Raw genomic sequence first — 16,968 nt, 5'->3', positions numbered from 1 at the left:
CCATTTGACTGTCCAGGATCTGTAGTAGGGTGGGTGGAGGTGGGTGTATGAGGGTCAATATGTGTAATTGGAGACTTGGCCTAAATAACCTGATTCCTGTTCGAAGGTTTCCTCTATCGACATCATCCTCTTCTCATTCCATTAGGGAACAGAAGACAGGTGAGATGAAACACACACATCGCAGATACACAAAGCTGCACATTTGAGATTCATAAAACTTTTGTTCAAGCAGGAGCGAACACATTTGACTCTTGCAGACTTGTCAAGGCTTCATTTTTCAAGCGGGACTTAATTAAGCAATATTTGCGAGAGCTTATTGTGCTTAATCAGGGCCAAGTCAAGCGTTGCTCCGCTGCACAGCTCCCCTGTTGAATCGACACAAATTGAGAGAGTCGAGCTATTCCCTTGGAGTTTGGTTTAATTTCTCCCGTCCGAGAGCTTCAACTGAACTATGTTAACCTCGGGCTCCATCAGGAAATTAAGTTGCACAAGAGGCTTAAGGTTTTCAAACAAGATGAAATGAAAGGCCAGCACCAAATAAAATCCTCAATAAAAAAAAATACATACGTATTTTCTATTGAAGTCGGTTTTTATCTGAATACAATGCTGATAAATCAGGATTTAACCATTGTTAACCATGATAAAGTAGTTAAAAAAAACATTGGTTAGGAATATTTATCATATGAAAATGAATACTTTAAAACATGCATCCATCCACTCATTCATCCATCCATCCCTCTGTCATCTATCTATCAATCCATCTGTTCATCCACCCATCCATCCATCCCTCTGTCATCTATCTATCAATCCATCTGTTCATCCACCCATCCATCCATCCCTCTGTCAATCCATCCATCCCTCTGTCCATCCATCCATCCATCCATCCATCCATCCATCCATCCATCCATCCATCCATCCATCCATCCATCCATCCATCCATCCATCCATCCATCCATCCATCCATCCATCCATCCATCCATCCATCCATCCATCCATCCATCCATCCATCCATCCATCCCTCATCTGTCCATCAATCCATCTGTTCATCCATGCATCCATCCCCCAGCCATCCATCCATCTGTTCATCCATCCATCCCTCTGTCCGTCAAGCCATCCATCCATCCGTTCATCCATCTGTCCATTTGTCCACTTGTCCGTCCCTCCAGCAATCCACCCCACTGTCTGTCTATCCAAGCATTATACAAGAATCTGTCTGTCTGTTTGTCTGTTTGTCTGTTTGTCTGTCTGTCTGTCTGTCTGTCTGTCTGTCTGTCTGTCTGTCTGTCTGTCTGTCTGTCTGTCTAAAAACTCAGAGTCACACACGACATACAGCAAATTCCATGACTACATGAACACAATTATAGAGATGGTTTTATGTGTGTCTCAGGCTTAGCTACCAGAAAAAAACAGAACACTCCATTTGTGACTGTCCTTGAACTAGACAACGACCTACTAACCCCCGGAGAGCAAACTCTCATCCTTCATGTAACTGTGAGAGTGAAATAAATCAAGGTGAAACCGTGGTTGGAACATCATGAAGGTCACCTCGCTGATGTAAAGTAAAGGTTACCAGTGTTGATATGTTTGCTTTAGCGAAAACGTCTTTGAAATGCACCATCGTGCAGAGATCTCTTTTAGATGGTCAGCAAACACAAAGCGATGGAAACAATGTTGCTTTAACATGCTCTCTGCTCCTCTCTATTGTAATACTGAACCTGAACCATGGCTACACTAGCAGTAATAATAAAGGCATCAAAACTAAAAAAAATGATAAAAACAGTCGCTGTAGAAATAGATATTGACTGATACGGATCATTTACGAGCTGCAATGCCATCACAAGATACATTGCCTAGCATGTTACCCAGCATGCTCCCTAGTTTGTTTTTTTCATCTGCCTCTGTCCGCTTGTGGATTATCATGTAATCCCTGATATTCATCAGCCGTGAAAGCCAGAGGTCAACCTATTACAGTTCTCCAATCTGTACTGGTTCTGTTAAGACTGACCTTTGGTTTATGAAGTTCATTTAAATGATGTAATTATTGACGACATGCATGTGTTGAATAAGATTGTTATGAAGGACTGCTAATTTATGTCTTGATAGCTTTGAAAAAATTAAATTTTCTATATACACAAAATATACATTTATCTCAAATATTGTTCTAATATCTGTCACAATAAAATAGATTCCCCTTCAGAAATACTCCATAATGGGAATCAACCTCCTATTGTGATATTTTCAGGTAAGCAAAATTGTAGTTAATATAAATATAAATATTTTTTCTCACTATTTTTTTCTCTTTCTTTCACTGTTTCTGATATTCCCTTCTTACAACCAGATCCTTCCTCACCACATTTTGAATTTCAAAACAGTCTAACATCTATATATTGGCAAGTATTTCTAGTCAGACTAAGCATAAAACCTTTTTTTGGACCAAGGCCTAAAAAGTTTATTTTAAGTGCAAGTGAAGAATTTGTTATGTATTTCAAAACATTCAGGTCAAATGACGCCATTTCAGACCAACACACGGTTGAAGCAGAATAGAGTTCAGACTATCACAGCATCATTTGTTCTCACAAAGATCCTGCTGGATGTGACGCTCCCAGGATAGCAAGCCACGTTGCCTCGAGCATCTCCAAACATTGATCATTCATGTTGATTCGATTTCTGCGATAATTGAGTTGGTCATGTGAGAGTAGAAGACTGACAAAAACAAACACGCAGTCTTGGCGAGGGCACGTATCCACCTGGGTCAGCAGTGAGAAGAGCAATGATGCCCGGCAGCACAAAACCTTTTGTCTGCTTTCTTTAAGATTTATATTCTCCTTCGTTTTTCATGCTAAATAGTTGCGGCAAGCGATTCGTGTTCCAATTTTAGCGTGCTTTAAATTCAAATTATTCTTAAATCCTCCTGTCTATTATGCATTGCCCTGTGGATAGATTTATACCAGGGTACTCCACCAACTTTAACAAATACATCTTTTCATTTTGTTTGTTCTGTTTTTCTTTATTATTTCAACATCTATCTTAATGTTTATGCTTCTGAATGATCAAAAGATTGGTGTGAAAGAGATGATGATAGAATAAATCCTCCAATTGACAAACCTTTATTACAAAGTCACACATAAAGAGCATGCAAGTCACCTTCGCAGCTGTTCTGGCTATTAGATCTGGAGAGAAACAACCACCTGCTCCCTGTAAGCCGGCTATGCAAATTATGACTGACATAAGAGTTTGCCAGTGCATGTGTGTGTCAGTCTGGCATATGAACCAGCCTGCATCTTTTTTTTTAATCTTCTCTGAATGTCAGACGTACAACTATAAGCATGAACCAGAGGCTTTAGATCCACGACTGGAACATCAGTACTCAAGTAGTCGAGTGCCATGAAATCTTAACCGTGGTGTCAGGCTGTGTAGAACCAAAGAAAGAAAGATCCAAAACAAACAAAGCTATCAGGTAGAATTGAAACCCAGTTTTAATAATTAAATGCCGCTTCAAGCGGTACATCGGTACTGCTTTACAAGGTCAACAATTCACTATTTATACAGGAAGTCCTCGGCTATTTGATTGCTGCCGTACATGTTTTTTTACTTTCTTATTTATAAATCCTTATTACACATGTCATATAGATGTGTTTCTTGTGTAATCTGACTGAAATGTCATGTAATAAAACAAGAATCAAACTGACAACACAACATGAGAAAATAACTAGAAAGTTGTGAATCTACAGCTACGAAATGTCACAATGTAGCCTCTGAAGTTGCTCAGACAGTATTTGCTGTTTGTTGTTGTGTTAGTGCGTAACTTGTTGGGGCCGGGTTAAAAAGTAATTGTGATCACTTCTGGTCCGTCTAAAGTATTATAAAAAACATATTTTCTAATGTAAATTTGGTTTTGTCAACAATGACTATTCCTAATCAGATTAATTGCACGCATACTGTGGATTAATTTAATTCAATCATGATTAAATAGCATTTGTTGTTTGCATATTTATCCAAACACAGTTTATGTTAAAGCACCACTACGTTGGTTTTAAACATTTTTTCTGGCACCCCCTAGTCTTGAAAAATTGTAACTACAACTGTAACACCTATGTTGCACCCTTGCAAAAATGATGCATGAGCATTTGTTTAAGAAATAATCTTCCTGGTAACTTCCTGGTAAAAACTCTTTACTTTAGGTAAAAGTTCTTTACTTCTGTAAATCAGTTGGTGGTCAGGTGAATGCTCTCAACACTGAAAATATATGTATTATGATATAACAAAATAAAGAATATACTTAGACTTCTCAAACCATCCAAAGGTTGAACTTAAATTGTAAATTTTAGAAAACTTATCCCAAAACCTGAAACTAATATCCTTGTTGGAACATATCGTTGTGTAACGATAACTCACAAGTGAGTGTTCATGGTACTGCTAGCTAGCATAGAGGGGAAATGAGTGTGTGAAGTTATACACTGAGTGCCTAGTTTACGTCTAACAGACAAACTCTTACTTAAGAATAACTACAGTATTTGAAGTTATCAAATCAGCCCTACTGACCAACTTGATATACAGGTGGTTTGTGCTCTACTTTCTCCCCCAGCGAGCCTCTGCAGAGAACCACTGTTGCTTGGCGTATTTGATCAATATTGGCCATTGTGTAACATTGCATGCAGCAGGTGTGTTGACTGACAAATATTTCACGAAAGACACAACTGAGGAGGAGGCTGAGTTTATCTGCTGAACAAGAGAAAAAGAGACAGAACAAGAAAAACAAAACACAAGAATTCCCGGACAAATCAGGGAATAGAAAAAAATTAATATATATTTTAATATCGCTGGCAGCAAAAACATTAATGAAAACTTAAAGTACAAACAGAGCTGGATGAGGATCAGCACAGAGACCAATTAGTGGCAAGTATGGAAGAGAGGCGAAGGAAAAAAGTTGTTTCTATTATAATAAAGATAATAATAATAACCATATAGTTCATTTAAAGATGAAAACAGAGGATGAATATTTGGAACACTAATCTTTAGTTATGCCTGCCGTCCTCACTCCTGCTCTCGTGATGCGAGTGGAGGCGGGAGGGATGGAGGGATGGAGGGATGGAGGGAGGGAGGAGATAAGGAGAGGAGGATGCTGCTGTCAAACACAGATCCAGCAGCTCTTCTGGCGGACACACATGAAAACTATCCCGAGCCACGACGAGCCGAAATGCCATAGATTTGAATTCCCAAAAAACTCCGCAGCAGCCGGGAGAGGAGAACACACGCACGTCAAACTTCACAGAGGAGGTGAGAACTGCCGGAGACTGACACCAGCTCTCTCTCTCTCTCTCTCTCTCTCCTTCTTTCTGTCTCTGAGCTGCTATGGGGGAGTTAATGAGAGCAATTATTCGGACGCTTTGCCATTAACTGGTGAGAATCTTCTTCACAGCAACAGCTGCGAGAATGTTCGGGACAAGCAAGTGGAAAATTGTCGAGCATCAGTGACCCTCCTGCGCCCCCTAAGGTGAGGAAATGTGTGTGTTGTTGCTCCTCTTCACTGTCACGCTGTTGAGACGTTGACAGTGAAGAGTAAGATCAGAGTTCTCATGTCCTCTTTCTTCATCCTTTATTGTAGCCCATAGTTATCAATACTCCACGTTGGGCTTCTTTTTAGTTGCTTCATGGGCAGAGATTCAATATTTAATAATAATATATTTGATAATGGTGTGAATTTATTTTTTGTACGTTTATTTTGATATAATCTTAGGAGAAAAAGATCATCTGCAGAATTTAAACAATTCATACATTGAACTTGTGTCCAACAATTAATGTTCGTTTGTACAACATATTCTAGTCGTATATTGTTGGTAAATCCCTTTTACAGAAACACATATATTTATTTTATTTTTATTTTTTTAACTATGCGCAACAATCATCTTGTGTATATCACTCACGTGAACGAATGCCACGATCAGCTTACTCACGTACACATGTTGAGGTTTCTTCATTTAGAAATTTAGGTCACTTAACTGGGTTTGAAATTTCGAAGTGAATGTTTTGTGGACAGTGCAAGATTGCTGGAACACCAGACTGTTCTTGGTGAACTGAGGAGGAAGAAGCTTCTCTGGTTACAACACAGAGACGGGTTATTCTAACCAGGTCAATCACACCATGATGTCACACGAGAGCTGGAGATCTTTCAAAGGTCATCTATGAATTTAGTGGAAGGACAATTATTTATAGCACCTTTTTACAAAATGTGTCTAAAAAACTATGGATAAAATAATCTTGTAAATCTCAAGCATGTTCCCATTCATAATTTATGATTTAACAATATTTTAATTGTGTATATTTACCTCATTTTTAATGTCAAATAATTAGACTCTTTGACATAATCTAGATATATAGATAGATAGACTCTCAAGACGGATCAAGGTTTGGACTCATTACATAGAAGTAATTATCTTTTATTGATTGTTCATCAATACAATAAAACCCAGTGTCCTTTCTAGACTCAATTAATTTTCTGAATTTACTGTCATTAACATTAACCTGGAACTTAAGTATGTAGATAATCCTTATGAGTTTTTGAAATAATAGTTATACTATTTAAAAATAATCATACAATTAATATAAAGAAGAACGCAAATTATCCCTGAAAAAAGTGAACCGGCTCATTCTAATGTTATGTGCTACTATTATTTACATTTTCTTTAAAGGCCTGATCAGTACTTTTAAAAAATATTTTTGTTTCTGCTTCTATGTGTCAGAATTGTAGAGAGCCCCTTGAGTGACACACTAAAACGTTTCATAATTTTAAAATTGCAATACTGTAAAAAACGTGTGTAGAGAAAAGTGCTCTTGTTTTATCATTTTCTGGTTTTAACTTTGTTTAACTTTAAAATATCATAACCCTAACCCTTACCCTTACTCTTACCCTAACCCTAACCCTAACCCTAACCCTAACCCTAACCCTAACCCTAAACCTAACCCTAACCCATCCAGACAAGGTTACATAGTGAAGATTATTGTTAAAATAACAGCGAGAATTCTGCGACATGATAAAAAATTAAACCAACCACAACAGAACTATATTTGAAGAAGATGTTAAAAAGTGACCTATTATCATTTACACTTTTCATACTTGAAGTAAGTAAGTCTTTATTCAATATTTAAATAATCAATAACGACATCTTATTTGTTTCCAGGTTCACTTGATTCTTCTGAGAATTCACAGTCCATCCAAATTCATGTACAAACTGCACCACCTCACCCCCTGAAGCCAGAATGCCCATCATAAGCAATGCGAACCATGACTTCAGCACCTACTCCATCAGCAGTGATGACAGCAGCCTCGACCGCTTCTTCACCGAAATACCCGAGACTGAGACCGTCAAGGGAGTTTACTTCCAGCGTGTGCAGCGACACCGCGATCCAAAGGCCGCGTGCGTCGTCGATCACACTGTTCAGGTTCTCATCAACGTGGGCGGAAACCGTTACACATTCCCCTGGAGCACCTTGGAGAAGTTCCCTCAGAGTCGACTGGGACGTTTGAGATCTTGCACCACCCCGGAGGAGATCGCCCACCTCTGTGACGACTACGATGAGACCTGCCAGGAGTACTTCTTCGACCGCAACCCCACGGCCTTCAGAGTCATTCTCAATTTCTTGGCTGCCGGCAAGTTGCGATTGCTCCGGGAACTGTGTGCCGTGTCTCTGCATGACGAGCTCGACTACTGGGGACTGGATCCAGGTCATATGGAGCGATGCTGTCGCCGTCGCATGATAACCCGAGTGGAAGAGGTGGCCGAGAGAGAACGTAAGGAGGAAGAGTGGAGACAGAAGAGGATTAATCTAAAAAAAACAACGGCGGAGGCCGAGAAGGGGCGTCGCAAACTCATCTGGGTGCTGCGAGAGGTGATGGAAAACCCTCATTCGGGTTTTGCTGGAAAGCTGTTCGCCTGCCTCTCCGTCATCATGGTGCTGGTCACTGTTATCAGCTTGTGCATCAGCACCATGCCCGACCTCAGGAATGAAGAAACAAGGGTGAGTGTGAAGGATTTATGTCACTTGTAGTACAAACAGAGACGTGTCTAGTTCAGATCTCAAATTCCTGCGACCTTTCTACTATTTTAAAACAGTGAAATTACTTTAATTAAAATATATATATACATATGAGCCACAATAGTCGCTCCCTTATATACCTAGTTGAGGTATCATAACATTATTTTCTGGTTCAAAATGAAATTCAAATGTCAAGTTTTCAGACAGAAAAACAGCCTCTCTGTGTACAAAAAAGTCTCATACGGAATCAAAGTAAATTATGTAAAGATCAACTAATGTGTTGATTTAAGTGTCTCTTAAATATATGTTGGACCTCCATTGTATCATCAGTATGTGTCTGTTTGTACAAAACTCTCTTTACATACAAATATTTACATTAGAAAATGTGCTTAAGTACTGTACTGAATACACTTTGAAATTGAGTTTACAATAACCACCCCCACTCTGATGTGATTGGTCAAGCATTGAGGTTAGTCACCATGCATCGTCAATCCAGGAAGTCTCCACCTCCAACGGACTCTTTGTATAAAGAAAGCGGTGTGATTATAGCTGGCTGGAGGAGTGAAGCCATTATTAGGTCATAATAGATTCTGCTCTAGTAACCTCTCGTTCGCCAAGATTTCAGACAGGGTAGAACTTTATAAAGTAATAACTTTAACAATAACAAAACATGGTCATTATTTCTGCATCTTGAAGAGGAAGCACAACATTTGAAACATGTAAGTCAGGAGAGTTGGCTTTTTATGTTAGTTGCACTTTAAGCCAATAAGTAATAGAAATGATCAACAAACTGGTAAACATTTTAAAATGCTTCCAGTAGAATGTTGATTATTATTTGTTTATTATTCTAACCCCCCCGCCCCAAAATGTGGATGAAAAAATGTATGCCGGACAACAGTAAGAGTTTCCATAGTTATTTGATTTCTGAAATAAATGTCTAAATACAATGGGAAGTGGAATTTCTTCAATAAACCTTAAACAGCTGCTCAGACTCACACTTGTCAAATCATCGGTGCCTGGACTTGTAGAGTACAAGTCGCAGCATCAAGTCAAATATTAAATCTAGAATCTGTCATTTCCTGGATGAAAGAATCTTTCATTTATATGATTTATATTTACTTATTACTAACATGATCTCTGTACATTTTCAAAAGCTACGAAAAGAAAATGTAATCCAACAAACATGCTTATATTGCAATGACCTTGTTCAAACATGTAGCTGTAGAACAACAGATGGCACATCACAAATATTTGCTTGTTGCAAGAGTTGCTATGCTTTCAGTCTTCATTTTCTGTTTTCAAGACCTTTCTCATCGTACTAATGCATTTCAGTCCAGCTCAGAACTGGGAGTTTAGGAGGTTAAATTATTATTATTTTTAAAATCTGTGCAAACTAAAATTCACCTTTCATCCACTTTCAGACGCCCTGCTCTCTTGAGATAAAATGGTGTATCTGATGCTGTGTCAGATCCCTCAATCTTTCCTTGCCAGCAGGATTAAAAGCTATCATTACATCGGGTGAAAGAGCACGGCAGCGTGCAAGGCTGTAATCTTTTCCCTTTTTATGTCACTCTGACCGTTTCAGCGTAGGGATGTATCTTATTCTTTGCTCCTCAAAGTCTATATTGTTTTGACAGATTTTGAGAAGCCGTTAAATGAACAGTGAGATATCTGCAGCGGTTCTGTCAGCTTGCTCTTTTTTTTTTTTACAAACATCTTGTATGTTCTTCTCATGCTTGAGTAGGTTTACTATGGGTTTCCTCCCACAATGCCATGCATACAGAGGTTGATCGAGTACTCTCAATTGTACTGAGTTGTGAGTGTGTGTATGATGGGTTTATCTCTGTGATGTCCCAGTAATTATCTCTCGAATAAATAACATCATAGTAGTCTTTTGATCTTAAAACTAATTCAGGAATAATTATGGTTGTTTTTGTTTTGCCATCCACGAATATACCATCCATATTTATCCCTCAAATTGTCTCAGGGTCAAGGTCACCCGAAGGCCTGAAAATATGTTGAGGTATTACTGCATGTGTATATGTATTTCTGAAAGCCAGGGAGGTTGTTCACCCAGAGACAACACAAGGGATACCACAAACACATTTGTTTTCGAGCCACCGGGGTCACCTTGACCCTGAGACAATACAATAAATCCCCATAAATGCGTATTATATTTTGTAGTTATTATTATTATTTTTATTTTTTTCGTGATCAGAAATGTAGAGAATATTTATTACCCTGAGCTTCTTTAATAATACATTATGTATATATTATTTTGATTTAAAAAATGTTCATTTCACTCAACAGTCTATAATATTAAATCCACTGAGTTATATTTGTTATATTTGGAGAAGAATCAAAGACAACTTCAGACAGAAGCGCCCACACAAACTTATTGTGGTTTGGACTTGTGTGAAGACAGTTTAGATTCTAAAAAGAATGTGAGTTCAATCATAATCAGAGAGTGGGTTTAGAATGGGAGAAAGAAAAGTCAACCATTTTAATGACCTTTAATTATGTTTTTACAGAGGAAAAAAAAGTTCTCCAGTGGGATGTGTTCTCACGTGTCATTTAGTTGGAACATCTCTGAAGTGTGTGTTGTCCATGTGTCCACAGGGGGAGTGTTCCCAGAAGTGTCAGAGCATGTTTGTGGTGGAATCCATATGTGTCGCCTGGTTCACCCTGGAGTTTCTGTTGCGGTTCGTCAACGCGCAGAGCAAGCTGGCCTTCGTCCGAGGTCCCCTGAACGTCATCGACGCCATCGCCATCCTGCCGTACTACGTCTCGCTGGTGGTCGACATCAGGGAAGAGTCGCAGGAGGAGGCGGTGATGGGCCACGGCAGGGGCTACCTGGACAAGCTGAGTCTGATCCTGCGACTTCTGAGGGCTCTTCGTATTCTGTACGTGATGCGCCTGGCGCGCCACTCTCTGGGCCTGCAGACTCTGGGGCTGACCATGCAGCGCAGCATGAGGGAGTTCGGGCTGCTGCTGCTCTTCGTCTGCGTTGCCGTCACGCTCTTCTCACCGCTGGTCCACCTGGCCGAGAGCGAACTGGCACCATTCGCCGCCACTCACCCACATCACAGCTTCAGTAGCATCCCGGCCTCCTACTGGTGGGCTATCATCTCCATGACTACGGTCGGATATGGAGACATGGTCCCCCGAAGTATCCCTGGACAGATAGTCGCACTGACTAGTATCCTGAGCGGAATCCTAATCATGGCGTTTCCCGCCACCTCGATCTTCCACACCTTCTCGCGCTCGTACCAGGAGCTGAAGCAGGAGTACAAGCGTCTGTGGAAGGAGGAGAGAGGCGAGGAAATGGCTGCTGAGTCAGATAGGAGCGGCTCTAACGTGGACCTGACGGCTGAGAAGTTCAGCGAGTCCAGGGCGGACGATGACGGACTGATGTCAAAGCCGGGTCACCAATCAAGTCTTCCATCCACTGCGTTCTGAGGGGCCATTTGGCCACTTAGCCTCAGAAGACTGGGCGAGGTGACGGTCAATGTGATATATTTTTCTTAAAGTGCATAACTGCCAATGATTATGGGAACTCACTGTCACGCACAAACCCTTTAACCTTCACTTGTCTGTGCTGTGAGTACTTCACTTTCTGCAACTCATCCAAACTCCACAGACCGCAGCAACTTCCTGCTGAGAATCAATGTCTCAAGGTGTCTCAAACAGCCATGACAACACCAGAATCTACATCCATAATCGTCACATTAGAGACGTTGATCTTCCCATTTTTTTTTTACCTTGACTCGGTCATGGCGATATATTTTATTGCTGTTGATATAACTGCTGCTCAGTGACACTGATAATCATTTTGTTGTAAATATTCTGCTTTGTGTCTCGTTTGGAAATAAAAATGAACCTGAACTCATTAGCTTCCACAAATGTAATTTAACTGCTGAGAATAAATTGCAGGAGAATATAAAAAAGGTTAAAAAAAAAGCTAATTTTGAAGCTCGAGGAGGTTTCAAATGGTGACTTTCATATTTTTATCTAAATTTCAACTTTGTTTTTGCTCTTATTTGGAAAATATATACACACACTTCTGCAGCCATGTGAGCGGACATGTCATTTATATGGAAATATGAACGCTCGAATTAATAAACCATGAGAGAGCTGGAGTTAACAGATGTCTTTTTGATTTCTAAACATTCAGCTGCTGCATATTTTTTTAGTCGTCCATCTGAATGTATTTAAACTGTTTTCCTCAGAAGCTTCCTGACGGCCAGATGCCAATCAGGTTCTGTTGTTCAACTACAAAACTTTTGTGAAGATGTAAATAAACAGAGGTTGAGGCTGTGAATTTTGAATTGAATGAATTTTAAGTGTGTTGTGCATTGAAGCAACTTCAGTTTTAAGCCAAACGAATATACCGTTTAATAGTCAAAGCATTCAAACATTTTCAGCTGTAATCGACCAAAGAACAGTTCTTCTTTCTAACTCTTTTTTTTAATACTTTTTTCACTGAACACATTATTTACTTCATAGTTGCATTTATGTTATTTTATTTATTTGTAATGTAACATAATGCTGTTTTCATCTATATCTTATGATCAATTTGTCATAAACATATGTATTGGGTGTCATGTATATTTCCAAATTAAAACCCTTTCAAGTCATTAATACTTCTCTGGAATATTATTAAACTTAAGAGTGTCAAACAGGTGTCTTTGAAGACCTTCACACAGGTGAGATTTTTCATTTCAGTTGATTGTTCCACATTTTTACTACTTTACTGAAGTGTTTATCTGTCTCATAGTAGTTTTAAGAAATGGCTGCTGGAAATTCCTTAATCTTCATCTTCATAGCTTTCATAATTGGAAACGTTTTGGGTGTCATATCTCACTCGGTGTGTTCGAAAAATATTCTTCGGTGTTTTAAATGTTTGTTGTCTTTGAATTCATATACCTGCCACCAAATCACACATGGTTTGGAGACCCCAAAAAAACAGGTGTTCTGTAAAACTGGCTCCGTTCCTGGGCCCAGTCCTACACACTTTATTCAGGAACGGCTCTTCTTAAGCCGGGTTCTCTAGTGTTTTGTGAATTTTCATCCAACTTCTCCAGGAGCGTGGCTGGAAAGAGAATCTGTGAGTAGATTTTTTCTCTTTTGTAGTTTTCTTTTTAGAGGGTACAGCTCGAGACCTGCAGAATATACAGTACTTACGGCAAGAACTCGTGGTCCATAAAGATTCTGTCATTGTTTGGTTTTCCCATTCCTTCCTTATCATATTCATTTGAACACTTGTTCTTGTACTTCATGGCAATTAGCCACAGTTATTCATTAATGCTCACCTGTTCTGTAGACCAACATTATTTCACGAGCCACTCCATTACTTTTCCTGAGTTTTCGTGAATATTACATTTTTGCAATATCTTGTATTCGATTCCATCTCTAAAGATCGAGCGAGTATAATTGGAACAAGCTAATATGCGGCCATGTTATTTGCTGCTAACATTTTTTGTCTTTCCTAAAGAAGCTAAAGTTTTCCTGTTTTTTTTTTGGTCAAATCCATTTCAAAGTAAACACACTTAATGTTTTTAAATCTTTGAATAACACATCTTTTAGTATTATGCTAACGGTTTAATGGAACATTTAACATGGTTGAGATTTAGTTAGTCATCAAAGAAAAACAATATAAAAGTAAAGCCAACTAACAAATATATCTGAAAATTAATCTGTCATTCTTTCCTATTTTTATTTGTTCAGAAGAACAAATAAAAGCTACAGATTCAAAAGTGGAATTTCTGTTTTTTAATTCCCATTAAAAAAAAAACCAACACAATTCACACATTACAGTGTTAATGACCAAAAAAGAGGAAGTTATAGATGGTGGGAGAGTTTTTTGTTTCGTAATAATAAAGATGTTGTTTTATTTGCATAGCGCTTTGTGACCCTGGTCTAGAAAGGCGCTATATAAATAGACATTATTATTATTATTATATGGTTTGATTGTTTAAAAGTTACATATATTGGAATTAAGAAATTAAAGTTAGAGCATGTACACGTGGTTCAAAACAATATGTTCAGAAATATGAATTAACATAATCATGATGAGATGTGTTCAGCTAAAGAGGACGAGTAATCGTGTAGCACAAAGTGCTTCCCTGAATTAAATCACAGGTAATAATAAGATAAGAAGACAAAGTGCATTACCGTATTTGGCCCACACTGTTCATTTTAATTAGGTAAAATGATTAATGAAGGCTAAAAAGGAAAAAGGAACTGGGAAAATCCAAGAGAATTCAGACCTCTTTCACAACAAACAGCACAAGATAATCTGATGTAATTTCTCTACAGAATAGAATAGAATAGAAAATGTTTATTCATCCCCAGAGGGGAAACACACTTTTACAACAGCACAATCGAAAATAAAGTGCAAGGAAAAAAATAAATAATAAAAGAGATAATAAAATAAAATAAAACTACAACTCTTAAAAATATACAAATTATTTACAATATTAGAAAATTCACACTATTAACAAAATAAAATAAAATAAAATAAAATAAAATAAAATAAAATAAAATAAAATAAAATAAAATAAAATAAAATAAAATAAAATAAAATAAAAACACACGAGAAGAAAAACACACTACGGATTAACATCAGGATATTTAAAGTAGAGAGTTAAATATCCTGACACCAGATGATGTTTGGATGGATGACATTTAAACTAGTGATGTGTTAATGAAGCTTCATGAAGCAGTGTCTTTATCTTCAGAGAACACTTAAATGGCATCATTTGCTCTGTAGTCTATTGCTTTAAACAGCTATTTTATGGAATCTTCACATCATTTGTAAACTAAGGGCGCCACCTGCTGGTAAAAAGATAGGACACTGATCATGAAGCTTCATCAACCTATCTCTAGTTGTAACATGCTTCAAAAAGACAAGTTTAAAAGTGTAAAATGTACAGTCTAACAATCTTATTGTAACAGACAATTACAGTTAACTTTCTTGCGAATTAACTTTTTTATTTTACTTTTAACATATATTGTGCTGTTCTGAGAACGGTAGGTTAAAGTTCATCTGTTTGGTATTGTCCACAGACAAGGAAAATTCATAGAACTTTACAGGAATTGAAACTATTATCAAAACAATTTAGATTGAACATTGCAGAATTTTCTTTCTGTTCTTGCAAAAATAAAATACAATATAACAATTAGCTCTGCTTTTAGCTAATTGATAATTGATAAGTTGATTTTTTTTTTAGGGCCAACCAAAGCAGTTAAGTAAGTACATGTTTTCATTCCATTAACTGTGATATTGACAATTATATTTTAAAGCGCTTTTATCTGATCATCATGAGGATGTTGTCTAATCGATCAATAAAAAAATAAAAAAAATGTCATTATTATTATTATTATTATTATTATTATTTATTATTAGTTACGCTTGCAGAAAATGATGAACTCTATATTGAAGTATCATTGATGATTTAAATTATATTTAGGTGCAAATAATTCCCAAAATATGACAAAAAAGAAAGAATGGATGAGTGATAACAAATTTTGCAGAAGGAAATGCTCTCAGCTTGAATCTCATACAATGTTTAATCAGTTCAACCATTTGAAACTCCACATTTTCTTCTGTGTACGTCAGAATTCATAACGTCTTTTCTTGAATCCGAGGTTTTTGGTGATCTAGCACACAGATCTGCTCTTCGTCTCTCTTCAGTGTTGCTGGCACCTCACTCGTGCACGGACAACGGCGACATTAAACGGTTCAACAATCGTTTTGTTGTTATCGTCACCCACGGCTTCTCCCCCCTCAGCCTCCACATCCTGCTGTCCACTAAATGGCTCAAACCGTGGGTTGAGTGCTCTATTTTCTTTAAAGGATGCTGAGACATGGTGTCCATTTTTCTACCAATTAGAACCCTGGTCGGATCCTTCTCTGAAGTGCAGCGAGGACTGTGATGTGTGATCTTCATCGTTTTTAATATGGATTTAAAAGACTTCAAATGATTTCGCAATTTCCTTGTCAACAGAAGACAAGGGGAACTTGGATAAGCTGGTCAAAGATGAGAGACTTTTATGGTCACATTATTCATTAACACATTCAAATAAACAACTCTATGACGGCGTATTAAGCTAACCATAGATAGAATTTTATGGTGTTCATGCCCACGATTCATTTGAATCCATCATCATAAAAAATAGTTAATACGATGTCAGATAACAGTTTGATATCACCGTTTATTCATTTAAATATCACATGAAATAATACCTCTTTTTAGTCTCTTTCGGCTCTGTGCTGCGTTTCCCACTCTTCAGCCACATCATCGGGTTTTTGTGTCATGACTTCTTCTTATTAAGTGACACACTACATATATGGGGGTGGTGACCCATGTACCCAGCTTTACAATAAAGAGAAAATCTGATGGACTTGGACTGATTCACTCTTTGTTTTACTATGTAAAGAAATTCATCTCTTTAATATTAATAGCAGAAATTAAGTTGGTAAAACATTTGTGAAAGGAAAAATCAGGCAGAAATGTTATTTTTACAATATTAACAGTAGAACATTATTGGTATTTTTTGCCATATACAGTATGTCAAAGTACCTGCTCTTAAGGTAGAGTATTTTTTTTATGTATTTATAAATTATGGTGGAAGTTGTACTGCCTACTAAAGATTGAGAAGTAAGCATTTTAATGTGAAACTGGTTTTATATATTAAAAAAGAACAGCTATAATAGCTAAACCTTTAAGTTAGCTCAGATCATTTTTTTAAAGCAGTGAGTCAAGAACCTGGATGAATAGTCTGTTTATTTCCCCCTGAGCTTGTGTGACCTCAAGTGTTTATTTATTTCTGTCGACATCTACCCCAGCTATACAAACATCCCCACCGTCTCCCATCCCTCCCAACCTCCACCCTGGAATTCCAGCAATAAGTCAATGAAAATGAGATGAA

General features: G+C 37.7%; 1 protein-coding gene across 2 annotated transcripts; it reads left to right on the top strand.

The window, feature by feature from the left end:
- Positions 1–5,150: 5,150 nt before the first annotated feature.
- On the top strand, positions 5,151–12,421 carry LOC148077706 (voltage-gated potassium channel regulatory subunit KCNG4-like). 2 transcript variants are annotated; one of them, XM_087794408.1, is made up of 4 exons: positions 5,151–5,277; positions 5,426–5,494; positions 7,179–8,016; positions 10,654–12,421. In XM_087794408.1, exons 3-4 carry the CDS (start codon positions 7,258–7,260, stop codon positions 11,491–11,493), a joined length of 1,599 nt encoding a protein of 532 aa, XP_087650534.1. In that variant the 5' UTR covers positions 5,151–5,277; positions 5,426–5,494; positions 7,179–7,257; the 3' UTR covers positions 11,494–12,421. The 2 variants fall into 2 exon arrangements, with proteins under 2 accessions (XP_087650534.1, XP_087650533.1); XM_087794407.1 differs by having other exon boundaries at positions 5,420–5,494.
- The last annotated feature ends 4,547 nt before the right edge of the window (positions 12,422–16,968 follow it).

This window comes from Callionymus lyra, chromosome 6, assembly GCF_982586985.1.
Source record: "Callionymus lyra chromosome 6, fCalLyr1.hap1.1, whole genome shotgun sequence".
Classification (NCBI taxonomy): Eukaryota; Metazoa; Chordata; class Actinopteri; order Syngnathiformes; family Callionymidae; genus Callionymus; species Callionymus lyra.
Note: the sequence above shows the minus strand (reverse complement) of the source record. Positions and strands in the feature narration are given on the sequence as shown.

Bases quoted from the DNA above. Each gene is read 5' to 3' on its own strand.
- LOC148077706 (XM_087794408.1), top strand. From the start codon at position 7,258: ATGCCCATCATAAGCAATGCGAACCATGACTTCAGCACCTACTCCATC. The intron at 8,017-10,653 runs GTGAGTGTGAAG...ATGTGTCCACAG, and splicing joins TCAGGAATGAAGAAACAAGG to GGGGAGTGTTCCCAGAAGTG.